This window comes from Notamacropus eugenii, chromosome 1, assembly GCF_028372415.1.
Source record: "Notamacropus eugenii isolate mMacEug1 chromosome 1, mMacEug1.pri_v2, whole genome shotgun sequence".
In the NCBI taxonomy this organism is placed as follows: domain Eukaryota; kingdom Metazoa; phylum Chordata; class Mammalia; order Diprotodontia; family Macropodidae; genus Notamacropus; species Notamacropus eugenii.
Window position 1 is genome coordinate 471668561 of NC_092872.1, and position 27681 is coordinate 471696241.

Consider the following 27681-nt stretch of genomic DNA (forward strand, 5'->3'; position numbering starts at 1 on the left):
ATGAGCAGGCAGATTTCAGAAAAATTGGAAAGACTTATATGGACTGATGAAAAGTGAAGTGAGCAGAACCAGGAAAACATTGTACATCACAACACCAAAATTATATGATCAATTGTGAATGATTTAGCTATACTCAGCAATACAATAATTCAAGACAATTGCAAAAGACTCATGATGAAAAATGCTATCTACTTCTGGAGAAAGAACTGATGTAGTTTTTGTTTTTGGTTCTTGTCTTTTGGTCTGTATTTTCTTTCACAACATGTTAATATGGAAATATGTTTTGTATGACTGCGCATGTATAAGCTATATGAAATTGCTTTCCTTCTCAAGAAAGGAAAGGGGAGGGAAAGGAGGGGGAGAAATTGAAACTAAAAATTTTAAAAAATGTCAAAAATTTGTTTTTAGATGTAATTGGGAATAATAAAATATTTAGTTTTAAAAAAAGACCTAAGTCATTGTGCAACCTGCAGGTATGTTTATATATGGAATAGTGGCCCCCATTTCTATTTGAATTTAACACCATTTATCTAGAGCAGTGTCTCTCAACTGAGTTAATAATATGCCAAGTTAATAAGTCAGAATTCTTTGCCGCACTAGAGCTCTACCTCTCTCAGCATGAAAGGAGAGATAAGAATAGAAGAGAGAAATGTGTCCTGGAATGTGAGAAAGGAGTTGGGTAAAACAGTATTGACAGTTTTAAACATTTATATATATGAGTGGAAGAAAGTTTTATGGATCTGAAAACATTTGCCATGAACAAGAAATAGGAACATAAATATTTAGCTGGAAAAGCTATCTAGTCTCACCTCTAAGCTCCTATTTTAAAGATAAAAAAAACTGAAGCCCAGGAAAGTCAAGATAGGAGCCCAGGTCTTATGACCCTAGAGTCAGCACCATCTTCATGGTATCATTCTGCCTCTTCCTGACCATATCATGGTCCATGAACCAATGACTGGTGAAGAAACAATAATAAAGAAGACCCTCTCCCTTTCCCAAGGGCAAACACAGAACTAATATTGGTGCTCACTTTAATAGAGAGAGGGGGAAACCTTTTGAAATCGCCCACCCCTAGTCTTATAATGCAAAGCACTGATTGTGTCCTGTACTATTCTACTCTCTTCCCCAATTAGGCGTGGTGTGCTCCACCTTCATGAGAGTGACGGAATCCATGACATTGGGATGCCACAGTGGCAACTCTCTCTGTGCCTGATGGTGGTTGTCATCATCCTCTTTTTCAGCTTGTGGAAAGGAGTGAAGACATCAGGAAAGGTAATTTCTCCTGCTTAGCATCAGGAAATCTCTAGATTTGGAAGCAGCTTTTTTCTTTTTTTTTTATTTATTTGTTTTCAGTTTTCTACAATCACTTCCATAACTCTTAGATTTTCTCCCCCTTCCTCCCCAAGATGGCATGCAATCTTATATGGATTTTACACATACATTCTTATTAAATACATTTTTACATTAGTGTTCACCTTCCATGTTTCATGGAAGAATTAAATGAATGGGAGAAACCATGAAAAAAGCCCAAATAAAACAAAACTGAACACAAGAGAAAATAGTCTGCTTCATTCTGCATTCAAATTCCATAATGCTTTCTCTGGATATGGATGGCATTTTGCTTCAAGTCCTTTGGGAATGTTTTAGGTCCTTGCATTCCTATGAAGGGCTAAGTCTACCAGAAAAATTCCTCCCACACTGTGGTTGTTGCTCTGTACAAAGTTCTCCTGGTTCTGCTCCTTTCACTCAGCATCAGTTCATACAAATCCTTCCAGGCCTCTCTGAAGTCTTCCCGTTTGTCATTTCTTATAGCACCATAGTATTCCATTAATTCATATACCACAACTTGTTTAGTCATTCTTCAATTGATGGACATCCCCTTGATTTCCAGTTTTTGGCCACCACAAAGAGAGCTGCTATAAATATTTTTGTACATGTGGGACCCTTTCCCATTTTCATCATCTCTTTGGGATACAGCCCTAGAAGTGATATTGATGGGTCAAAGGGTATGCACATTTTTGTAACCCTTTGGGCGTAGTTCCAAATTGCTCTCCAGAATGGTTGGATCAGCTCACAGCTCCACCAACAATGAATTAGTGTTCCAACTCTCCCACATCTTCTTCAACATTATTATCTTCCTGTTTTGTAATGTTAGCTGATCTGATAAGTGTGATGTGGTACCTCAGAGTTGTTTTGATTTGTATCTCTCTAATCAATAGTGATTTAGAGCATTTTTTCACATGACTATAGATAACTTTAATTTCTTCCTCTGAAAACTACCTGTTCATATCCTTTGACCATTTATCAATTGGGGAAAGACTTGTATTCTTGTAAATTTGACTCAGTTCTCTGTATGTTTTAGAAATGAGGCCTTTACCACAGACACTAGTTGCAAAAATACTTTCCCAGTTTTCTGTGGAAGCAGCTTTTGAGATTATCTAGTCCACTGCATGCTGTGTTTCTTCCTCAGTCAAAAATGGTCTATCTTATTCCAAAGAGTGTTTTAAAATGGAATAATTCCATGCCTCACTCACAATTCTCAGCCTCTGGAATAAGCCCTCAAAAGTGGCAGCATGAATACAATTGGTAAGACAGTACCTGTTGCCAGTTACCCTAAGGCCCTGGTCTCTCTCTTGCTCTGAGTGTGCTCATGGGGAAAGCCTGCATCTTTGTGATGGTATTTAGCCCCTACTATTATATTGTGGTGATTGAAATGTATGCTTCCAAAGGGGAGAGAGCAAGAAAATCAGGGGCAGGGGTGGGGAACATGCAGCCTTGAGCCCACATGTAGCCCTCTAGGTCCTCAAGTGTGGCTTTTTGATTGAATCCAAACCTCACACAACAAATTCCCTTAATAAAAGGATCTGCTCTGTAAAATTTAGACTCAGTCAAAAGGTCACATCCAAGGATCTAGAAAGCCATAGGTGGCCTTGAAGTCACAGGTTCCCTTCCCTTGCTCTAACATATTGTCTAGGTGGTTTGATATTTGTCTCCTCCTATTTGTATCTTCTTGGGAAAGATGTTTTGTATTGGTCCATGCCATAAGCTGCTTGCATCTAAAGTACAGTATATGCCAATGGGATGCGGCACAGTGTAACACAAAATTTTGGGAAGCTATCTCCTTGATACCACCTTCTCATCCTTTCCCTATTCATATAACAACAACAACAACAATAATAATGCTAGTATTTTACAAATAAGGGTATTGAGTATAATGGAGGTTAAATTACTGATCAGAATAACACAACCAATGAGTACATGAAGTGGAGCTTGGGCTCAAGTCTTTATGACTCCAGGTCCTTGGACATGTTTGTGTCACAGGTTGAAGGACCCTGACAGTCAGTAGAAATGGAATCCTGTCTAAGATAACTCCAAAAGACTCACAATAGAAAATGCTCTCCACATCCAGAGAAAGAAATTTGGAGTCTGAATGCAAATGGAAACATGCTATTTTCTGTCCTTTTCTTTTGTTGTTTTGCTTTGTTTCTTTTTTCTTGTTGTTCCTCCTGTTAGTTCTAATTCTTCTTTACATCATGATCAATGTGAAAATATGTTTAATACGAATGCATAAGTAGAGCTTATATCAGATTGCATACTGTCTTGGGGATGGGGAAGAAGAGGGAGGGGGTGAAAATTTGAAATTCAAAATCTTATGAAAGTGAATGTTGAAAACTAAAAATAAATAAATTATTTTTTAAAAAAATAAATTAAAGGCAGTTGGGTAATTGGAGCAGTGGATAAAGTGCTGGGCCTGGAGCAGTTTAAATGCAGCCTCAAAAACTTGTTAACTGTGTGATCCTAGTTAAGTTACTTAATTTTTGTTTGCCTCAGTTTCCTAACTGTATAAAATGGGGATAATACTGTGAAGATCAAATGAGATATTTGTAAAGTGCTTAGCACAGTGCCTGGCACATAATAAGTACTAGATAAATGCTAAGTATTTCTAATGATGATGATGATGATGATGATGATGCAGAGAAGGTTTTGATCTGTATTGGCAAAAGTAGGAGCTTCTAGTACCAATACAATCACAGATGTATTCCAGAAAAAAAAATGGAATTTGCATGTAGAACACAAAAATAGGGTATGTGACCATTTCTCTGAATCATCATGCTTGCAGGCATTTTAATCTTATTAGGTAAGAATAGACTAGGAGCTTGTGAAAGAGAGACTCATAGGTATCTGGCTCTAATTTTGGAAGATTGCTACATGCCCTTCCTGAGCTAGCTCAGAGTGGAATGAGGTTCCTGGACCATTGGTGAGTTCCCATCACTGGAGGTCTTTAAAGAAGTCTGAATATCTGTTTGTTGGGAATGTTCTTGAAAGAACCATGATTTGGGTAGGTCTTGGACCTCAGTCTCTGAGGTTCCTTCTGAGGCTAAGATTCTATAATTCAATGATCTTTGCCCATACTAAGATTGCATCATTCATTCATTTATAAAAACATTGTAGGCTGAGGGTTAAGGAACAGAAAAGGATGTTATTTGTCAGCAAGAATGCAGAGGGGGTGTCTGAAAGGAGGAAGGATATCAAAACATTGCTTACAATGTTTTCTGTTTGTTTTTGTTTGATTTTGGCACACTGCTATTAAGAAAGGAATTCTGGGGTTAGGGCAGGAGAAAAGAGTAACAAAATATTCCAATTCAAATAGCATTTTCCACTAAAAATCTTTTATTCCTGATGGTTTTTTTTTCCTCAGGTAGACATTAGGAAATTATCCTTTAACTGTTTCCTTATGAAAACAATGCAGTTCTATTAATGATTATGCCCATTACCAATAAACTTCCTGGAAATTGCGAGCATAATTCTCCCTTTAAAATGACCTTAGGTCTCAAAAGAGAGTCCCCAACAAGAGTGCTCTCTGACACCATTAGACACAGGAGTTTTAGTAGATTCAGGAAGATGCTTCATTGTGCCAGCAGCACTAGATACTTAGCACTTGTGCTAACTCATGAGGAGCAGTGTTTAGTAGCTGGACCATTTGCCCTGTCTGTACCAATTATGCTATTCAGAAGAGGCATACTAATGAGACCACATAGCTAATCTCCACCAGCTGGCAGGGCAGGGCTCCCAGCCTGGTGCAAAGGTAATGAGAGAGGGGTTTTGTATAACTGGAGGCACCACAACTTTCCACTGTCCCAGTCTCTAATTATCATTCCAAGGTATCACATGAAAAAGGAGCTATTTTGTTCATTTATTCTGGAGAGACATCCTGAGTAGTGGAACGTGGTACTTCCATTAGCAGATTGCTCTGGCCTCAATGCCAATGTTCTGAAATGAATTTCAAGTGCTTGCACTTCTAGCTTTGGCAAGGACCCACAATTTGGGAATATTCTTTAAGTCGAGAGTTGTTTAGAGAATGGTATGTCTTCACTCAACTAGGACACTGATTGTGACTTGAACAAACAAGAGCAAAGACAGAGAGGGAAATATGGTAAACATTTATTTGCACTTAATGTTATTTTTTTCCCAATTACACATAAAGATAGTTTTCAACATTCATTTTTGCAAGATTTTGAGTTGCAATTTTTCTCCTTTCTTTCCTTCCCTCTCCCCTCCCCAAGACAGCATGCAATTTGATATACATTATACATGTACAATCTTGTTAAACATTTCTACTTTAGTCATGTTGTGAAAGAGGAATCAGAACAAAAGGGAGAAAGAATAAACAAAACCAACAACAACAGCAAAAGTGAAAATAGTACACTTTGATCTGCATCAAGACTCCATAGTTTTTTCTCTGGACATTCTATCATGATAGCATTTTCCATCATGAGACTTTTGGAATTGCCTTGGATTATTGTGTTGCTGAGAAGAGCTAAATCTGTCATAGTTAATCATCGAACAATGTTACTGTTCCTATTTACAGTGTTCTGGTTCTGCTCACTTCACTCATCATCAGTTCATGGAAGTATTTCCAGGTTTTCTGAAATCTGCCTGCTCATAATTTCTTATAGAACAATAGGATTCTGTTACATTCATAGATCACAATTTGTTCAGCCATTCCCCAATTAATGGACATCCCCACAAATTCCAACTCTTTGTTACCAAGAAAGAGCTAAATATCTTTGTACATATGAGTCCTTTTTCCTTTTTTTCTGATTTCTTTGGGTTACAGACCTAGTAGTGGTATTGCTGAATCACAGGGTATGCATAGTTTTATACCCCTTTGGACATAGTTTAAAACTGCTCTCAATAATAGTTGGATCAGGTCACAACTCTAACAACAATGCATTAGTGTTTCAATTTTCCCACATCTTCTTCACATTTATCATTTTCCTTTTCTGTAATTTTAGGCAATCTTATAGCTATGAGGTGGTACCTTGGGAGTTCTTTTAATTTGCATTTCTCTAATCAATAGTGATTTAGAGTGTTTTTATATGATAATAGATAGCTTTGATTTCTTAATCTGAAGACTCTTTGTTCATATCTTTGAACACTTATCAACTGGGGAATGACTTGTATTTTTATAAATTTGACTCAATTCTCTATGTATTTTAGAAATGAGGCCTTTATTATAAACACTGGCTATAAAAATTGTTTCCCTGCTTCCTGTTTTCCTTCTAATCTTGGTTGCATTGCTTTTGCTTGTGCAAAACTTTTTAAATTTAATGTAATAAAAAGTATACATTTTGTATTTCATACTGCTCTTTATCTCTTGTTTGGTCATAAATTTTAACCTTCTCCATAAATATGACAGGTAAACTATTCCTTGCTCTCCTAATTTCCTTATGGTGTCATTCCTTATGTCTAAATTGTGTGCCCATTTTAACTTTACCTTGGTATAGAGTGCAAGATGTTGGTATATGCCTAGTTTCTGCCATGCTATTTTCTAGTTTTTTTCCAGCAGTTTTTGTCAAATAGTGAGTTCTTTGTTTTTTAGAGAACTGAATCAAATTTATTCTTTTCTTTTTACAAGTTTTTAAACAATACATGTATTTATTTTCAGTTTTGAACATTCACTTCCACAAAATTTTGAATATCAAATTTTCTCCCCATATTCCCCATCTCCCCGCCCCCCCCCCCAGGATAGCATGTATTCTGATTGTCCTCCAATCTACCTCCCATTCTATCACTGTCCCCCCTTCTTATCCCCTTCCCTTATATTTTCTTGCAGAGTAAGATAGATTTCTATACCCCTTTGTCTATATATCTTATTTCCTAGTTGCATGTAAAAACAACATCTAACATTCATTTTTAAAGCTTTGAGTTCCACATTCTCTCCCTTCTCACCTCTCCACATACCCTCACTGAGAAGGCAAGCAATTCAATATAGGTTATACATGTGTGATCATGCAAAAAACCTCCATAATAGATATGTCATGAAAGACTAGCTGACTAACTATATTTCCCTCTATCCTGTCTCACCCTCCATTTATTCAGTTCTCTCCTTTGACCTGTCCCTCTGCAATAGTGTTTGCTTTTGATTACCCCTTCCCCCAATCTTCCATCCCTTCTATTATTCCCCCTCTCTTATCCCCTTCCCCCTGCTTTCTTGTAGGGTAAGATAAATTTCCATACTCACCTGAGTGGGTGTTATTCTCCCCTGAAGCCCAGTCCAATGAAGGAAGGCTTACTTATTCCCTCTTACCTCCCTCTTCTTCACCTCCATTGTAAAAACTCTTTCTTAACTCTTTCATGTAAGATGATTAACTACATTCTACCTCTCCCTTTCTCTTTCTCCTAGTACATTCCTCTCAACCCTTAATTTTCTTTTTTAGATATCATCCCTTCATATTCAGCTCACTGCCCTCTCTCTCTCTCTCTCTCTCTCTCTCTCTCTCTCTCTCTCTGTATGTATACACACACACACATACACACACACACACGCACACACACACACACACACACACACACAGAGAAAAGCCCCAGGAGTTATAAATATCCTCTTTCCATGTAGGAATGTAAGCAGTTCAACTTTAATAAGTCCCTTATGGTTTCTCTTTCCTGTTTACCTTTTCAAACTTCTCTTGATATTTGTATTTGAAAGTAAAATTTTCTATTCAGCTTTGGTTTTTTCAACAAGAATGCTTAGAAGTTCTCTAATTCATTAAAGTTTTATTTTTTACCGTGAAATATTATACTCATTTTTTCTGGGTAGGTGATTCTTGTTTTTAGTCCTAGATCTTTTTACCTCTGGAGTATCATGTTCCAAGCCCCACATGATCCCTTAGTGTAGAAGCTGCTAAATCTTGTGTTACCCTGATTGTGTTTCCATAGTACTTTAATTGTTTCTTTTTGGGCTGCTTGTAATGTTTTCTCCTTGACCTGGGAACTCTGGAATTTGACTAGGATTTTCCAATGAGTTTTCCAATTGGTATCTCTTTCAGGAGGTGGTCAGTGGATTCTTTCCATTTCTATTTTACCCTCTGGTTTCAGAATATCAGGGCAGGTTTCCTTGATAGTTTCTTGAAAGATGATGTCTAGGCTCTTTTTTTGATCATAGCTTTCAGGTAATTCTATAATTTGTAAATTATCTCTCCTGGATGCATTTTCCAGGTCAGTTGTTTTTCCAATGAGATACTTCACATTGTCTTCCATTTTTTCATTCTTTTGGATTTTTTTAATAATTTCTTGATTTTTCGTAAAGCCATTCATTTTCATTTGTTCCACTGTAATTTTTAAAGAATTATTTTCTTCAGGGAGCTTTTGAACCTTGCTTTCCATTTGGCCCATTCTGTTTTTTAAGGCATTCTTCTCCTCATTGACTTTTTGGACCTTTTTTTTTGCCATTTGTGTTAGTCTAATTTTAAAGGTATTATTTTCTTCAGCATTTTGGAAGGTTTCCTTTAGCTAGTTGTTAACTCATTTTTCATGATTTTCTTGTATCACTCTGCCAGGCCTAGAGGCCTGTGTGGGCTACCCGAGTCTTCTTACCTCACCTCCGAGGTCTTCGGTTGGCCAAAACCGGATGCTCATATGAGAGAAAGGACGTTCCAGAGTCAAACAAGGGTTGAGCTTTATTTCAGGGTCTCGGTTACAAGTGCAGGGGGGTCTTCCTTAGGAGGAAGAGGGGGAGATTTCCTAAGGAGGCTAAGATCTTAAGGGATTGGAAGTAGAAGTACAAGCGGGGAGAGAGGGGGAGGGGAGAGAGAAGAGAAGCGGAGCCTACTGTCCTCTTGGCTCCTCACGTGCTAAGAGAGCTTTCAGGCTTCCTCAATCCTACTTAACCTTCAGCCGCATAGTTTGCATCTGAATACCGTGCTGTTAGGTAACTAGGTGTGCCCAGATCTGGGACAATCTCGAGGGCGGGGAGATCTCTCTCCCATCACGTTTCTCACGGGAAGAGGCGGAATTACTCGAGATAGCTCAGTTCACCTCGATCCCCTGCCGTTTCCTTGGGGGGTCTCGTGAGAGCTCTAAGATTTAGAAGCTCCCACCTTTACCCGCCCGAGACTGTCCACACGGAATTGAGCTTCCAATCCCAACATCACTCTCATTTCTCTTCCCAATTTTTCCTCTTCTTGTTTGACTTGATTTTCAAAATCCTTTTTGAGCTCTTTCATGGCCTGAGACCAATTCATATTTTTCTTAGAGGCTTTGGATGTGGGAACTTTGACTTTGTCGTCTTCTGGCTGTATGTTTTGATCTTTCTTATCACCAATGACATAAGAAAATACCTCTACACAGAGAAAGTAAGAGTCTCTCATCATCTGCATTGGGCTGTGCTCCCCTTTTACCCAAGTGAAGTCCTAAAGTCCTTCTAAGTTATCTTAAACTGGAAAATTGTTACACTCCATCTTTTTCTGGGTTATTTCACTCCAAAATCTTTTTACAGGCTTGATTTAACATTGTTTCCAAGGGAAACTGGGCAAAGCTCAGGAAATTTCCTGGCTTCTCTCTGCCATCTTGACTCTACCCCCAAACACTGCAGGTACTGTGCCCGAAGGAATATAAGTTTCGATTGCTGAAACCTCACAAGATATCTTGAGATTTACAGATTCAGTGAACATTTAGAGGCAAAAAAGGACTATTTCAGGATGCAGAAATGACTTGAGAAAGAAACCATTTGTCCTACCCTCAGTGTCTCTTTCCACTTGTTAGAATTCATTCCATCAAGACCAGGGATCTATTGGAAATTTTTTATGGGGACTCTATGTCAGGGTAAAGACTTGCCTGAAAGGGGGACCTGTAAAGAAGCAGGTAAATATGGAGACAACAAAAGGGAGCTGCTTTAGAAACCTTTCTGGGATTTTTCATTAGTGAGCAGCAAGGCCAAACACCACTGGTATAATCAGATTCCATGGCGTGCTAATGGCCCTTGGAAATCAAGGCTTGCTGATGTAGAGTGGCAGGGTAGATTAATGTCCATTTGTGTCTATCCCACAAACTCAGTCTGTACTATGGGAAGAGGAGACAATCAGACTTTGCACTTTCAGTCAAACTGTTTGTCACTTAATACCCCCATGAACTGGTTGAAAACCAGCCTGTCTTTTCTCTCAATTTAGCCTGCTTAATGTTCCCCTTCCAGGGGATACAGTCTCCTGCTTTTTTGTCTATTGGCACAGGCTATCCCATTATTCTTGGAATGTTTTCCCACCTCTGTCTCTTGGGTCTCCTAGTACCCTTCAAGACTCAGACTTTAAGAGGTCTTTCCTGATTCATTCAGTCGTTAGTATCACACTGTCACTTTCTACTAGATTTCATATTACATCCTGCACCATTGCCAGTTGTCTTGACTTATGTCTTGTCATTGAACTCTATTAACTCTGGAGGAGAGAGTGAGACTGATGACTTGGCACAGACCTCCCTCACTTAAATCCGATTCACTTGCAAATCCAGACATCACCTTCATGATGTCATTGGTCTTTTTAAAGAATGAAGGAAAAAGAACAACAACAACACTTTCTGTTGATTTTGTTTCTGTCTTGTCTATATTGTGAACAAATTGCATCCCACCATGACCCTTTTCAAGAGAAAATAAATTGCTTCAGGACAAAAGACTCTCTCAATTTTGTATCTCTAGAGCCTTGCACATTTCTTGGAAAATAGGAAGTGCCAAATAAATGCTTATGGAAAGTTTGAATAGTAACACCATATAAAATACAGTTTTGTCACTTTAGACACAAATAGTAACTCCAGCCAACTTCTAATATAAATTCCTTAATCTAAGGAGCATTTACCTGCTTTTAAAGAATGCCTATTATTACCAAATAGAAGTTCTGGGAGACATAATTAATAATAGTTAGCATTTATACAGCACTTCAAGTTTTACAAAGTACTTTATAAGTGTTATTTCACTTCATCCTCACAACAACCCTATGGGGTAGGCGTTATTGTTATCCACATCCTACAGATGAGGAAACTTGGGCTAAGAAAATTTAATGACTTACCCTGTTCAACACAAGTAACATGTATCTAAAATGCTACTTAATCAGGTCTTTCCTAATTTCAAGATCACCACTCTATTCACTGTACCACCTACTTCCACTGATGAAAAATAAGATTAGATTTGTATTTAGTAGCATTGCTTTGGAGACAAAAAATTTGTTAGTCTTCTGTTCTAAGTGATATGAACACCCCTTTTCTTCTATCCCCGGCTAAAAACTCAAAGCTGTTCACATCAAATGATTACAAATTACAAATGTGTGGAATCTGAATTAATGAGGTTGTAAGATTGATGGAACATAGAAATGTCTCTCTTTCTGAAGCCCAGGTGGGGTAGCTCAAGGGTAAATGATATTAGTATCACAGATTTGGAATCATAAAGGAACCTTGAAACCATGCAGCCCACTCACTTAAATTTGCAGATAGGGAGACTTTATTACTTGATTATATCATTATGTCACTTGCCGAAGGTCAGTCAGTGGTAGGCTTGATATTTGGACCCAGGTCTCGTGTCTCCAAATTGAGAACTCTTTCCACTGCACCATGCCTAGGTTTGAAACTTGATTCTGCTGCTTTCTACCTATGTGACATTGGACAAAGTCACCTATTTTCTTTGATTCTGAGGTTTCACATCAATTTTTTTTAAAGTATTGAACTAGATGACTTGTAAGGTTCCTTTCAGATCTTTATATATGATCCCATGCCATACCTTCTCAGTACCCTTATAACCTATGCTCCTTTTGGTTTTCTTCAAGACCATTGCACTAGATGGAAACTTTAAGCAGACTAAATATTAAGAGCTTCTGGTCCCTTTCAAGTCTGAGGCTCTGTGATTCCTCATCTAAGTGGCCCTTTGTGATTCACTACCCTGAAGGCTCTAACTTGTCATAATTCCTAGGAACAGAACCTGAACTCCCAGTTCTAGGGCTTATCTATCTGCTGTCCCTTGGCCAGATGAACAAAGCATTGGCAGGCCCTGGTAAAAATCTGAAAGTCATGTGTTCTCTGTTTCCAGGAAGTGTGAACACGTGCACATAAGTTGCTTGATAATGAGATAATACAATCCATGGCAAAGAATTAACATGTCATTACAGGATCATAGATAACTAAACCAAATCTCATGCAACCAAGAAGAGCTTCCAAGAAAACTTTTGTTTTTAAATGTCTCAGCTGCACCTCATTAAATAATTATTTTTGAATGTGGGTGTGTGTGTCTCTATGTGAGTGAAAAAATGACACCTTTTCAGGAAAAGGACTGGAATCTTCATGGCTCTTTTCCTCCCTACCTCCCTTTGTAGAGCTGGGGCTCTTGATCATGTCCCTTGGCCCACACTCTACATAGGCAAGTTTCTCCATGCCTGTTTCTTGGCAGGGATTTAGGGATATGATTTTGATAATCTGAGCAATGTGGCTTGTTCAACTCATGTTGCTCTTTACGAGAAGCAACTTCTATCTGTCAGCTACTAACTCAGTCATTCATATTCATTTATTCAACAAATATTTATTTAAAACAAATTTGTGGCAATGTCTTTTTTTACATACCTGCATACACATATGCACGCATGCACACACACATATGTGTATGTGTATATGTATTCCTTATCCATCCAGATGGCTATGTCCAGTACAAAAAAAATGAGAAGGGAGAAAAAAGTAAGCAGTTCATTAAAACCTAGCCAACACATCAACCAAGTCTGACAATATGTATATACAATGTTTCATACCTATCAGCTTCAATTTTTGTGAAGCATAAAAGGTATACTTTCTAATTTCTTCTTTGAGATGAAGCTTTTTTACTAACATTATATACTTATATATACACATATATAATACATATATATGTGTATATATATATATATACACACATACATATAATTAAGTAAATACATAGATTTGTTTTTGGTTTTAGTCTTCCCACTTACATTAATGTAGTCCATATATCGTTTTCCTGGCTCTGCTTATGTCACTTTGCATAAGTTCATATAGGTCTTCTAAAGTTTTCTTGTGTTCCTCATATGCTTTGTTTCTTTTGGCACAGTAATATTCTATTTTATTCCTGTACACAACATGTTAGCCATTCCCCAATACATAGGATTAGTTTCTTCTTTGTTTCCAGTTTTCTCTGATCCTACAGAAAGTACTTTTAAAACTGTTTTTATTGATGTGCAACCATTTTTTCCTATTTTTAACTTCTTTGTGGGATTTATACCTAGCAGTGGGATCTCTAGGCTAAAGGGCATGGACATTTGCTGGTTACTTTCCTGGCATAATTCCAAATTCCTTTCCTCAATGAGTGGACAACAGCTCTACCAAGAGTGAATCAATGTGCCTCCTGCCAAACTCCTGAATTGTTTTGGAGTAGAGGACTTGATTCAACAAATACATATCAAGTCCTATGTATAGAACACTAAATCCAGGAAGCTACAAAATACAAGCTTAAAGTCAAAGAGGGAGGTAAAGTACAAATACAGATAGAAATAATTTATAACAATATATGTGCAAATGCTTTAAGTATGTGTAAAACAAAGTGCTATGCAAAATTCAAGTGCTAATGAACATAATAAGGCTGCTAAGTTATATTATAAATGCTCCCTGTTATGCCAGGAAACAAGATTGAGGTCAAACTGCAACTATTTCATTTGAATAAATACAAGATTATGAGGCCATTCCACTCACTAAATACTCCTACACAAATTTTTTGTCTCCTTTCACTGGTAACATATATACTTTGGTATTCTTGTGCAATTCTTGTCCACATTCTTCCATAAATCCCAAAGAGATACTTTTTCCATAGAGGAGACATTATTTTAGGTATTTAAGAGTCAACTAACATTTATTAAACACCTACTGTGTACCTGGCACTGGGCTAAACATTGGGGATACTGATGGACACCAACACAAATCTTGGATTTTTAGGTGTCCTAGTCTGAGTCACTTTTACTTTCTTTTATTTTCAGCATCTACAGTAGACCAAAGAGCAAAATCTATTTTATGGTTGAAGTTTTCTGATACTAAATGATCCATCAGATGAGATAGAGGTCACAGGAGACCATGTCCTTTGCATCCTTCTCCTACCCACATAATTGATCCATCTCCTCTTATATACCTACATACTGTTGATGATATTTATTTGATCTGTTTTGTTGGTGGTCTACTGTAAACTTGCTCACATGCATCATACATCTTTCTATTGCCTTTGAGACACTCATAACTCAAAATAGGAAATGCTCCCATCTCTAAAAATTCAAGATCATGAGAATCTACACAGTAAATATTTTATTTAAATTTCACAAACTTATTTCTCTCCTTCTACAAGATACTCCCTGAACTACTAGATGAATGCAAAAACAATTAATAAAATGTGGAGGACTCATTCTAAAGGAATGACCCGAACATTCAGGAGGTTGAGAGTTTCTGGCTTGCCCTGATGTTGGGTCATTTAAAACCAGCACCTCTTTTCTCCCCTAGGTTGTATGGATCACTGCCACTTTGCCCTATCTTGTACTCTCTGTGTTGCTAATTCATGGAATCACCCTGCCTGGTGCCTACAATGGAATCACTGCCTACCTGCACATTGATTTCCGAAGACTGAAGGAGGCCACGGTCAGTGTCTGTCTTTTTTTCTTGGACTAGTTTGATGTCAGAGTATCTGAATTCAAATTCCATCCCTGTTACTTGCTAAATGTGTGACCGTGAACAAGCCTGATTCAATGATCCTATTATCAAGTCTGGAATTACACTGTGAATTTTTCTGATTTAAGTGTGAATTTTTGCCATAGTGTAGTGACAGAATGCTGGATTTTGACTTGTAAAATGTGGGTTGAATCCTTACTATGTTGTTTAATAACTTGGATGACCTTGGCTAACTTACATCACCTCATCTATAAAATTAGGTTTATTGGATTAAATGATTTCTTCTAGCCCTAAATTCTATGATGATGTAAAGATGAGAGCAAATTCACAGACCTTATTCTCCTTACTTAGTACTCCTTACTATAGGAGGGTGCTAGCCATGTGCCCACCCTTACCCTGTGTAATGTCTTGTACCCACTTCCTTCTCCTCTCAATCCCATACCTTATCATCTGTGCCTTTGCCCCTACCTCCTTCCCTAAGTGTCGTGCTCTATATTCCTTCAGTCCCTGACTCCTCAACCCCAACTTCTTTACTCTCTGCACCCCGACCCAAACCACTACTCTTTCCCTTTCGGTTCTCATTCTGCCTATGATAGGGCATGACAATGGTCAATGTGGGGGAGGCTTAGGACAGACAAGGAAACTTAGAATTCTCTTTCTTTTTTTACTTCTTCCCATCCCAGATTCATAGGGAGACATCAGGAATGGGCCACATGATTTCTCAGAGAGTAGCAGAGAATAGGAAAGATTTCCACTTATCTGAAACAGTTTGGGGACTTTAAGAGGAAACAAAGTGATGAACTAGTATTGAAGCAATTCCTAAAATCTCCCTCTTCTCTAATATTCTCATCTCATCATAATAGTATCTCCCTCCTTCAGCTTATACTTTGATAATAATCCCTTGTTTTTCTAGAATAGAGGCAATGTTGCATAACAGATAGAATTCAAGATTTGGATAGAGGAAGATCTGGCTCAAATTCCACCTCTGACACTTACAAGATGTGTTACCTTAGGCAAGTCATTTAACTTCTATATACGCTAGGTCACTGCTTTGGACTTATAGGATAAAGAATTAGCTATGTGTACCATTTCTATAGAGTATATTTGCCAGAGAACTTCTATACATATTGCTATTGTAGTACATTAAGAAAAAAAATTGATTCTACAGTCATAAGTCTTGAATTTAAATATCACCTCTGATTCTTACCTTAGGTAAGTCACTCTACCACTCCATAGGATTTAGGCAACTGTTTATGGCTTACGGCAGAGGTCTCTGAGCATAATGTTTAGAGCATTGTATTTTTTCCAGAGTGTGTTCATGCATATTTTTATTTGAGTACAGTAGGAAGAATATTGTTACTTAAGTCAGAAGACTTTGGGCAAATCACTTAATGTCGCTTGGCTTCAATTTCTTCATCTGAAAAAATGTGGGAACCAGAGTAGATGAACTCTGAAGTCCATTTTCTCTCTAGATCTGTACTCTTCTTTTACTCCTCATGAGAAGGATTTGAAGTAGATAAGATAGTACAGTGATCATTGCCCCTTTCTTGAAGCCAGGGAACTGAGACAGAAAGAAATAAAGTCACTTGTTCAGAATCTTATAGTGAATTCATGACAGAGATAAGGACTAGAAATGAAATGCAGGTCTTTGTGCAGACTGGTCCTGTCAGTGCATGGCAACAATGTTAGTTCCTGGGTGGGCACCATGATAATAGAACCACTATAAATTTCTCTGGTCATGTAATGTTTATAGAGTGCTTTCTTAATAACCCTGTGAGGTAAGTCCTGCAAGTATAATTATCATTTTTTACAGATGAGGAAACTAAGACTCCAAGTAGGGAAATGGCTTGCCCCTAGTTACATCATTAATAAATGTTCAAAGCCCAGCATCCAAAACCAGGTATTCTAATTCCAAAACCAAAACTCTTTCCATACTGGCAATATGTCTCTGTCTTGGTGGGAAAAGTAACTACATACCAAGAGGGAAAAGCTTATTTAGGACTGCTGGTCAGCAAAAAAGGAAATAAAAAGGGGTTAATTTTATTGAATGCCAGAGAATGTGGTCTTGGTACTAGTACAACAGTTGCTCACATCTGCTTAGAAATAACAGTGCAGCCTTTCTTCTTTTTTACATCACCTAAGTGATCTTTTCCTACATGGTCAAAGAAGAGGAAGAAAGGCTTATTGGTGCCCTTATTTTCCCTACACAGGTGTGGATTGATGCAGCCACTCAGATATTCTACTCATTAGGAGCTGGATTTGGAGTTTTAATTGCATTTGCCAGTTACAACAAGTTTGACAACAACTGTTACAGGTGAGAAACTGCTTTGTGATTGGGTGAATTTTCTTTTCTCTGATTAGTTGATGGGTGATAGAGGTGTTTTTCATCTGCAGTTCAGAAGCTTCTCAGAATAGACACATAGTGGAAAGGCAAAAGGAAAGGAATATTCAAGAATTCCAGCTTCCTAAATGTCCCTTTGTGCCATATGGGTAGGGGCAGAGTAGAGGTCATCAGATAGATGCCAGAAAAAGAAAAATCCAGATTATATAACAATGAACAGTTATTAAGCATAAGGTAGCATGTATTATCACCATTTTACAGGTGAGGAAGCGTACTCAGAAGTTAAATTACTTGTCCATAGTCACACAACTAGTAAGGGGCATAGCTGGGACTTGAACCCAGGTGTCTTCTGACTCTAAGTCCAAACCTTTTGCTGCTATGTCATAAGTCTCTGATTCTTGACACTGGTCAAGAGTGTTCAAAAGCTGTGGGGAAGTCAAGGAAGATGAAAACTGAAAAAAATCAATATATTTTATAATTAGGATATCACTGATGGATTTGAGGGAGAGAGTAGTTTTCAATAGAATGGTGAAAGTAAAGGCCAGATTGCAAAGGATTAAAAAGACAATGGAACTCTTTTCCCCTCAGAAATCTGAAAATGATGGGTTGATGGGGGAAGGGTAGAAGGCATTGGCAATAAGATGTCAGAATGTTTTTTGTTTGTTTATTTTTGTTGTGGCTAGAGACCTAATTATCTATATGCAGATTGAGGAGGAGTTACTGATGATAAGTGAGAGAAGGGTTGGCTAAGGAAGCAAGATCTTAGAGGAGGCTGAAGGCAATGGAGTCAAGGGAACTAGGGAAGAATTGACCTTCATAGAAATAGAACTATATCTTCTTTTTCTGTCCCAAAAAGAATGGGTAATGAAGTTGAGAAGTTTTGAAGAGTGAAGGAAGGAATTCATGTCAGATGTCCTCAGTCTTCACAGTGATGTAAGAGTTGAGATTACTTGATGTAAATGAATATGTTCGGTGGGGAAAATAGGGAGTCCTGCAGTAAAAAAGTAAAAGAAAGAAGAAAAGGTTTTCTGATAAGATGGAGAATGAGGCAGGGAGTTGTGACCTATGTGTCTTAGAATATACGAAGTACAAACCAAGTCCCAAAGTATGAGGAAAATCTTGAGAGTGAACATAACAAGGCAAGTAGGATTAATTTTGAGAACTGGATCTGCGATTTTCTCATGGTAAGGTGCTCAAGGTAAGGAACTGCCTCTACCAATGAGATGGGCACCTTTCCAACAGCTTATTTGTCACTCACATAGCTAGTATGTATCAGAGGCAGGACTTGAATCCAGGGCTTGATGGCTTCATACTATACCAATTTTTAAGATGAAATTTAAGAGACAAATATAAAATTCTCCCCTAGGTCCAAAATTCAATTTTCCAAGTATGGAATGGGGGAAGCATTGACTAGTTCAATAGCATGCAAAAAAGTCTGAGTGTCTCAGTGCTATGTGAGCTTCATATAGGTCAAAATTATGACAAAGAAACCAAAAAAGCTCATGGTATGAGGAGAGGCTGCATTAAGGGAGGTATCAGGAGCACAATGCTTAGTCTGTGCATGACCACAATTTGAAAAAAACATAGATAAGTTCAAGCAGAGCCAGAAGAGGGCAATCAACATGCCATGCAAAGATCACTTGTCAAGGAATCAGGGATTTGTAGCCTTGAGTAGACTTAGGAGAGAACAAGATAGCAGCTTTAAAGATATTTCAAGAAATACCAGGTTAAAGAGTGAGAAGTCTTTCTGCTTGACCACAGAAGAAAGGACTGGAAGCAATCAGTAGAGCTGCAAGGAGGCTAATTTAGGCTTTAGGTAATGATAAACTTCACAACATTTAGAGTTACCCTAAATGAAATGAAACATCTTAGAAAATAATGGTCTACTCATCATTAGAGATTTTCAAGTGAAGACTCTTGGGCATGTTGTAGAGAAGATTCTCAGATAAGAGTTGGACTAGAAGACCTACAAGCTCAACTTGGTCTGTGATCTTGGGATCAGGCACAGAGCCCAAGGAAGGCTTCTTGGAGGAGCTTGTGCCTGAATTGACCCTTGGAAGAAGTAATTCATTTGGATGTTCTTATCAAAAGTGTCCAGAACTCAGGCCAGTCAAATGAAGGAGCCAATTGAAGCATCAACAATCAAAATGAAATGATCCCAGCAGCAAAGTGAGTTTCTAGATTTTCTTGGGCCTTCATATAGACTTTCTTCCAGATCAGACACTTATCCTAGATTATAAGTATCTTTGAGTATATTAGATGAGGACAGGTAAATGAATACATTTTGTGTGTTGGGCAGGCAGCTCTGGAGGTGAGAAATTCCTGCCACCTAGATTAGCTTTGTTCTTGGTGATTTCCCCCAGCATAGTAAACTTTTTGAGTTCACCAAAAGATCAGGGATAGGCAATATTGGAAGAATCAGAAGTAGAAATAGAATTCAGGTGATGAATGACATCCTTTGTTCCATTCCTTGCAAGCTCTAACAGTCTTCTTTTATCCAAGGGATGCTCTGCTAACTAGCACCATAAACTGTGTCACAAGTTTCATCTCTGGATTTGCCATCTTCTCCATATTGGGCTACATGGCTCATGAACACAAAGTGAAGATTGAAGATGTGGCAACAGAAGGTAGGTAGACAGCCTCATTTCTCTAAAACTAGAGCTTTATAATCTGGTTCTATTCCTAATAAGACTGGGCACAGGAAGGATGGGCATAGGAAATGGGAAGACTGTATTTGTGATTTAATTGCCAATAGGGAATTCCTGGTGTGGAAACTCCCTCCAGATTCAAAATTAACAACTTGTTATAACTTAGAACAAGAATGGGGAACCTACAATCTTGAGTCCACATGTGGCCCTCTAGGTCCTCAAATGTGGCCGTTTGACTGAATATAAACTCCACATAACAAATAACAATATTTTATGAACAATTATTAACAATTAACAAATATAATTCTTTGGGGATTTGTTCTGTGAAGTTTGAATTTGGTCAAAGGGTCATACTTGAGGACTTAGAGGGCCACATGTGGCTGAGGCTGCAGGTTCCCCATCCCTGACTTAGAATCTTAGTTGCCTGGGACGCTGATTTGCCCATGGTCACTTCATCAGTATGTGTCAGAGTCCAGATTAAAACCCAGGGCTTCCTGACTCTCAGATCCTCTATTTATGTCTTGCATAATGGCACATATATAACCTATATCAAATTGTTTACTGTCTTTGGGAGGGAAGAGAGAATTTAGAACTCAAATTTTAAAAATAAATATTAAAAATTGTTTTTACATATAATTTCAAAACAAAATTAGATCCCAAAAAGATCCTCTATGTACTTTGATATACTTTGTCTCATTTTATTTTGCTAACAAATTTGTTCCACGAAGTTTGGATTCACTCAGAGGACTGCACTTAAGGACTGAGAGGGTCATATGTGACCTCGAGGCCACAGGTTCCCTACCCCTGGCTTAGTAGATCTGTCCAAAGGAGTTGCCTGAGATACATAAATGTTAAGTGAATTAAGCAAGGTCACGTATTCAATTAAGTATAAGAAGCATGATTTGAACCCTTCCTGACTCCAAATCCAGTCCTATCCAGGACTCCATGCTGCCTCTTGACTCTGACACGCCTACATGAATTAATAAATAGCTATTCTCATAGTACGCAAATATTGTGAAAGCAACTTCCTCATAATACCTCTGTGAGATAGTTAATACAAACATTATTATTATTAATGCTGCCATTTTACAGATGAGAAAACTAAATTTTAGAGGAGTTGTAGTAACTTTCATTCACTTAAACATTTATTTTGCATTTACTATATACTAGGAAATGGAGATAGCAATAAAAAAGCAATCTCTACAACAGTCCTGCAACCAGGAACTTGCATTCTGTTGAGGAAAGCAACAGGTGCGCATGCAAATAAATGCAAAATAATGTATACAAAGTTGTTTCAGGAGGCAATAACAACAACATGCACTGCAGCTGAGCTTTGAGGGAAGTTAGGACTTCAAAGGAATGGGAGTTGCAAAACCCCTAGGCCTCACATACAGATCCTCTGACTTCTAAGACTTAGGATTCTTTAACCTCAACCATTCTACCTCTCTAAGAAGTAATTTTTCAACCCACAAGCTAGTCACTGAGAACTAACAATTTGTTAACTATTATCCACCCTCCAATGTGAGATTTCTTCTTAAACGAGGGTACAGGGACAAGGACGTGTTTGTTAACTGACCGTTGACTGAGATGTTCTCATAAGAAACAACCAAACAACAATGCAGGAATGTCTATGACCAAGTTTTAGTCTAGGTGAAGCAAATATTTTTTGGCAAGGAAACTCAGGGGAGAGAAGTATTGCACGGGAAAAAATCAGAGAAGGCTTTAGAGAGGAGGTAAACTATGAGCTAGGCCACAAAGGATGAGTATTGTTTGACTAGAAGAAAGAAAGGAGGATGAGATGGAGAAAAGAGTATGGAATAAGTCAAGTGGAGAACCCCTACATTTTGCCTCTAATTCAGTGGTGTTAACTGTCCCAGGAACACGGGCCAGGGGCTTCACCTGAGACAAGAACTGCCTAAGCTCCAAGAATATTGTTAGTGTGAAGGAGGAACATGTGGAGAGCACTCCTTCCCAGGACAGCATCTCAGAACCTAAATCTTCAGTGTACAGTGTTACCAGTCATGGCAGCTGACAGGATGTTTTCCTTTTCTGTCTTTCAGGTGCTGGCTTGGTTTTCATTCTTTATCCAGAAGCCATCTCCACCTTGTCAGGATCCACCTTCTGGGCTATAGTATTCTTTATCATGCTGTTGGCCTTGGGTATTGATAGCTCGGTGTGTGTTCCCTTGGTTTTCCTCCTGGTCTCCTCAGGGCAAGAGTGCTCCCTCCTTTCCAGGGCATAAGGACTTCCAAACTTGAGTCAAACCAGCATGCATAGCCCAGAACCCTTGTGACTGGGCAGGGAATGTGTGCTAATATCACAAAATCCAGACTGGCAAATCCTTTGGAATAAGAATGATAGAATGTTAGAGTTGGAGGGAACTTAGATCAGTAATGGCAAATATGGAAGGGAACTTGGAACACAGAATGTTAGAATTAGAAGAGATCTTGGAAAAAGAATCTCAGAGCTGGACTGACTCTTTGCACATGAAATGTCAGAGCTGTAAGGCACCCCAGGGTCTATCTAGTTGAACCCCCTCATTTTACATAGAAGAAAACTGAGACCTAGGAAAGTTGAATAAATCACCCTTAATTTTATCATTTGTCAAAAGGGATAATAATATACGGTCCAGCCACTCCATGCTGGGGGGTGGTGGTAATCAATTGTGAAGAGCTTTGAAAATATAATCAATGTGGAATGACTTTATCAAACATAACCCCTTCTATGTGCACAGAACTTCAGAGTCACCAAAGTACTTTTATTAGCATAATCTCATTTAATCTTTACAATAACCCTGTGGCTGGGAGGACAGCTAGGAGGGCATCTAGGAAGACAGGGTTTATTCTTACTAGTCAATAAATGAGGAAACTGAATCTCAGAGATTGAATGACTTGACCCCAATCACACAGAAAATTATCACCAGAGAAAGGGCTAGAGTTAAATCGCCTTGCTCCTTCCTTTTCTAGTGTGCTTTCAATTATACCGGACTGCCTCTAACAATGAATTCAAAATATGGCTTATACATAGCTGCCAAAGGCATTTGTGTGAGGCTACACCTCTCAAATTTTACAGTATATGGGCCATGGTGTTTTGTTGGCATCAGTCTTATGTTTGGATCATAAGCAAATAGAGACAATTTACATCTCATATCCATTTATCCTGCCTTGGGGTGACATGTTGCTGTCCTCCACATGATATATTTTGAAGGGCAGCCAAAGTTTTCCCTTTTCTGACCAGAAATATTCCCCCTACTGGCTTCTTAGAATGATGCCTGCTTAAGTTATGGCTTTAGGTTAAAGTATGGCCTCCTCAACACTGCTTTGAAAATGTAAAAATGAAACATGTTATAGAAACACAAGGTATAACATGTTAAGTAATTAGTATGCATTAAGATTATCAGCTCTTTCATAGAGGACAGAGTCCTGAGGGGATAGGACTCAGGAACAACTTAATTACACAAGCTCATGCATGTACACACAGTGGCTGATTTAGTGATGTACTTGGGAACAGAAGAGAAGAGTGATACAAAGATGAGGAGTGGAGGGAGAGACTTGTAAGGCATGTTCGTGAATGAAGATGTGTCTCATAATACCCATTTAGTGAAGCCTTGCTATTTTCTTAAGAGGAATCCATACAAATCTTAGATACTAGGTTTCTTGGTACTGACTGTCTTTTGAGAGAGCTGCTTTGTCCCTTGCCCTGCCCCACTCTCTATCCCTTCCTCTCCCTGGCCTCCTTCATCATATCTCTCCATCATGCTCTTGGCTCTGGGCATCCTCAGCTCCTTTGTTCATAGCAGAGGAGGATTCTGAGCCTGCTGTGGTTCTTTCTAGATGGGAGGCATGGAGGCTGTCATCACTGGTCTTGCAGATGACTTCCAGATTCTGAAGCGACACAGGAAGCTTTTCACATTTGCTGTCACCTTTGGCACCTTCCTGCTGGCTCTGTTTTGTATCACTAAGGTGAGTCATTGACTAGGGCAGGTGTGAGTGAGAGGACTCACATTTTTGTCAACTACTGTTCAAGGTTGAACCTGTTAGTGGAGGATATGGAGGAGCCCTGATCTTGGAGTCTTACTGGCCTCAAGTCTCAATCCCATCATTCTAGATGCATGACCTTGGGAAAGTGATTTCTCTAGTCTGAACCTCAGTTTCTTCATTTGTCACATAAAGATAATAATTTCTGCTTTGAAGTATTGTTGTGAAAATCAAATTACAGAATGTATTTGAAAACAGTTTGTAAAGCGTCAAGTAGTCATAGATGAAGAATTAGAGGGATCTTAGGGTCCACTTAGTCCAACTACCTTATTTTATAGATGATGAACTGAGTCCCAGAGAAATTAAATTAATTGCCCAAGGTCACACAGATAGTGATAGAATATATATGTACATATATGTATGTACATACAGGATGTATGTATAATCCTGTGATATCCAGTATTATTATGAACTCTTGGGATAATCACTTTGTCATAAACGTTCTGGGGACAGATAAACAAACATAGAGGGAAATATAGTACCTAAGGACCATTCATGGAAATGAGGCCCTCATTGTCTGCCCTTTCCCTGTGACCTGACCTGATCTTCGAGAAAGATTTTCCAGTCATGTCCTCTCCATTTAGATTCCAAGCTTTATTTCTGTCCATACAATTATCCCTCTTTCTTTTCTCCATATCTGGTCAGTTGCTAAGTCCCCTTAACTCTACAAATACCCCTAGCACCTTCTTGAATTAAGGCCTCTTCACTTTTCACTTGGACTTTTATGATAGACTCCTTAACTATTCTCCCAGCCCCTCTCTTTTTGAATTCATTCTCCACATAACTGCTAAAATCATCTTCCATAGGTTGCATTATGCTCTTGCTCAAAAATGTTCAGTGACTCCCTATTTCCTTGAGGATAAATACAAAATCCTTAACCTGGAATTTAAAGACCTTCATAACCTGGTTCCTACTTACCTTTTTAGATCTATTCCATTTTACTCCTCCTCATATAGCCTACATTCTAGCTAAACTAGACCATTGGTGTCCTCCAAATTTGTGTGATGTACTTCCATCTCTATTCATTGTTACAGGCTGTGTCTCATGCCTTTGATATTCTTCCATGGTTTCTCTACCTTTCAGACTCTTTTTCATCCTTAAAGATTCTGCTCAGGAATGATTTTCTCCATGATGCCTTTCTTGATCTTCCCAGAGAGAGTTGGTCTCCCCCTCTCAAGTTTTTCCCTAAAAGTACACTGCATAGATCTTCCCCTTGTCACCACCATACAAAATAATGTCCTATGCTTAATCTTTTTCCATACCATATTCTTCTTCATTAGGTGATAAATAACTTAAGGGAAGATAGAATTTTATATCTGGATACTTGTAGTACTTACCTCACTCCAACTGTGTAAAACAAAAGCTCCTTGAGAGCCAGGACTATGTCTTTTTTTAACTATGGAACTGCATCAATGTCTTCTACACAGGGTAGGAAGTTAGGAAATGTCTGTTGAATTTAAGTGAATGAAAGTGAATATGATTGTTTTTTCATTCTGTGCTACAGGGTGGAATATATGTGTTGACATTGCTGGATACATTTGCTGCAGGGACCTCCATCTTGTTTGCTGTATTAATGGAAGCCATTGGCGTTTCATGGTTCTATGGTAAGGTTTTTTTTCCTTTTCCCTGAGGATTCTTAGAGAAATGACTGTCAACTCCACACTAGCCTGGCATATAGGATTTATGCAGTACTTAATATCAGAAATGGTGAATTGTAATTGTGTGATTCTCCTAATTTAAAGAGATAGCTCTACATTTTCTATTTAATGGATCAACCATGAAAGTCTTAACTTGGGCTTGCTTCACACTCCTGGGCAATTGGTCCCTGATATAAGGTGGTGTATGTGTAAAAGCATCTCATGGAAGCAAAGATCTAGAGCTGGAAGAGACTTCACAGGACATCTAGTTCAACCCCTTCATTTTATAGAGTAGGAAGCAGAGGTCCAGGGAGGTTTAGTGACTGGCCCAAAGTTATAGTGTAATAGGTAACAGAAATAGGATTCGAACATTTAACTCTAAATCTAGCACTCTTTTCTCTGTACCAAAGCATCAGTCTTAAGATTAACTGTGTTATGAAAAGGAAATTGATGCCCAAAGGATCATATAATCCAAATAATCAGAAAATGCCTCAGTTTCTTGGATTATTCACTCTTCTGATTTATCTAGAATTTTCACTTTTCTATTGCTATTGACAGTCAGGAGTACATTCTGCAGGTATATAGAAAAATAATACCAGATACTCTTTAACAAACAAACTATTCTTCAGCCCTTTTACTTCAGGGTTGGTTAGAGTTGGATTTGACTTTGTGATTTTTCTTCACCAAGGGTGGCAGTAATTGATTTAATTCCATTAATGTTTGGTGAACCACTTGGTGCAGAAACTAGGGCAGATTAAGAGTAGCCCTTCTGTTCTAGATGGCATTTGGGCATTGATTCCAGTTTTTGTGATTTATCTTGGATAAAGGCCCCTCTGCCTGACTAATGTATGTATTTGTGTATTCCTCAGGTGTGGACAGATTCAGCAATGATATTCAGCAGATGATGGGGTTCAAACCAGGACTCTACTGGAGGCTCTGCTGGAAATTTGTGAGCCCAGCCTTCCTGCTGGTGAGAAGTTTGAATTTTCCAAAGAAGGAGGTGGAATTCTGTCTTCAGGGATCTGAAAACTCTCGAAAACTTTGAAAATAATAAGTGTGGTTAATTTAGAGCCATTTCTTTCATGTTACTTTCTATGGGTTCAGTTATCATCTCTACCCAGAAGGTTTCCAGATTGATCTATTTAGACTTAGTTTTTTCCTTAGATTTTGTCTCACTAACTGTCAACTCACCTCTTATTGGATGTCCCATAACTATCTCAAACTCAACATGTCCCAAGTATTTATTCCCTTCCCACATTAACTGTCTGGTCAACCCCCCCTTCTTCCAGACTTCCCTATTACTACAGAAGGCATCACGTCCTCGTTATCCAACTTCCCAATCACAATGTCAATTGTGACTTCTTACACTTGCCCCATGTCTGCAATATGTTGTCAAATGATATCATTTCTTCATTCATAACATCTAATGTATAAGTTCCTTTCTCTCTTCTCTCACACCTACCGCCTTATTCAGATTCTCATCACCTCTTACCTAGACTATTACAAAAGTAATCTGACTGGTTTCTCTGTGTAACTCTCCTTCCACTCCAATCTACTCTTCACTTAACCAACAAGATGATTTTTCTAAAACCGACCATATCACACACCCTGCCCCCCCAATCAATAAATATCAGTGGCTCCCTATAACCTTCAAGATCAAATATAATGTCCTCTTTTGGCATTTAAAGCTCTTTACAAATAGATCCCTTCCTACCTTTCCAGTCTTCTTGCTCCTTACTCTTCACATACTCTACAGTCCATCCTAGGTCTGTTCATCAGACCTAGGAATTCTTTCCTTTCTCACCTCCACATCTTTGCTTCACTGGTTTCCTTCAAGACTCAGTTCAAGTCTCCTCTATAGGAGGTCTTTTCCAGTCTCCCCCATCTGAGATCACCATCTATCAGCTACTACTACATATATATTGACATTTACATATATACACATGTATATGTGAATATATCATGTATATTGTTATTTATATCTTATCTTCCTCATTAGAATGTGCAGTATTTGAGAGGAGGGATAATTGTCTCCCCTTTTTCTCTATCACTAGTGC

At 38.3% G+C, this 27681-nt stretch overlaps 1 protein-coding gene across 2 annotated transcripts in view; it reads left to right on the forward strand.

Annotated features, from left to right (window-relative positions):
* The window catches only part of SLC6A2 (solute carrier family 6 member 2), a 71167-nt gene that overhangs the window by 32636 nt on the left and 10850 nt on the right, over window positions 1–27681 (forward strand). For both annotated transcript variants that reach the window (XM_072632249.1, XM_072632248.1), the window contains 8 exons: window positions 1134–1272; window positions 14797–14931; window positions 17172–17275; window positions 19805–19929; window positions 22011–22123; window positions 23784–23912; window positions 25492–25591; window positions 26494–26594. In XM_072632249.1, coding sequence (XP_072488350.1) covers window positions 1134–1272; window positions 14797–14931; window positions 17172–17275; window positions 19805–19929; window positions 22011–22123; window positions 23784–23912; window positions 25492–25591; window positions 26494–26594 — 946 coding nt within the window. The remainder of the gene's footprint in view (window positions 1–1133; window positions 1273–14796; window positions 14932–17171; window positions 17276–19804; window positions 19930–22010; window positions 22124–23783; window positions 23913–25491; window positions 25592–26493; window positions 26595–27681) is intronic.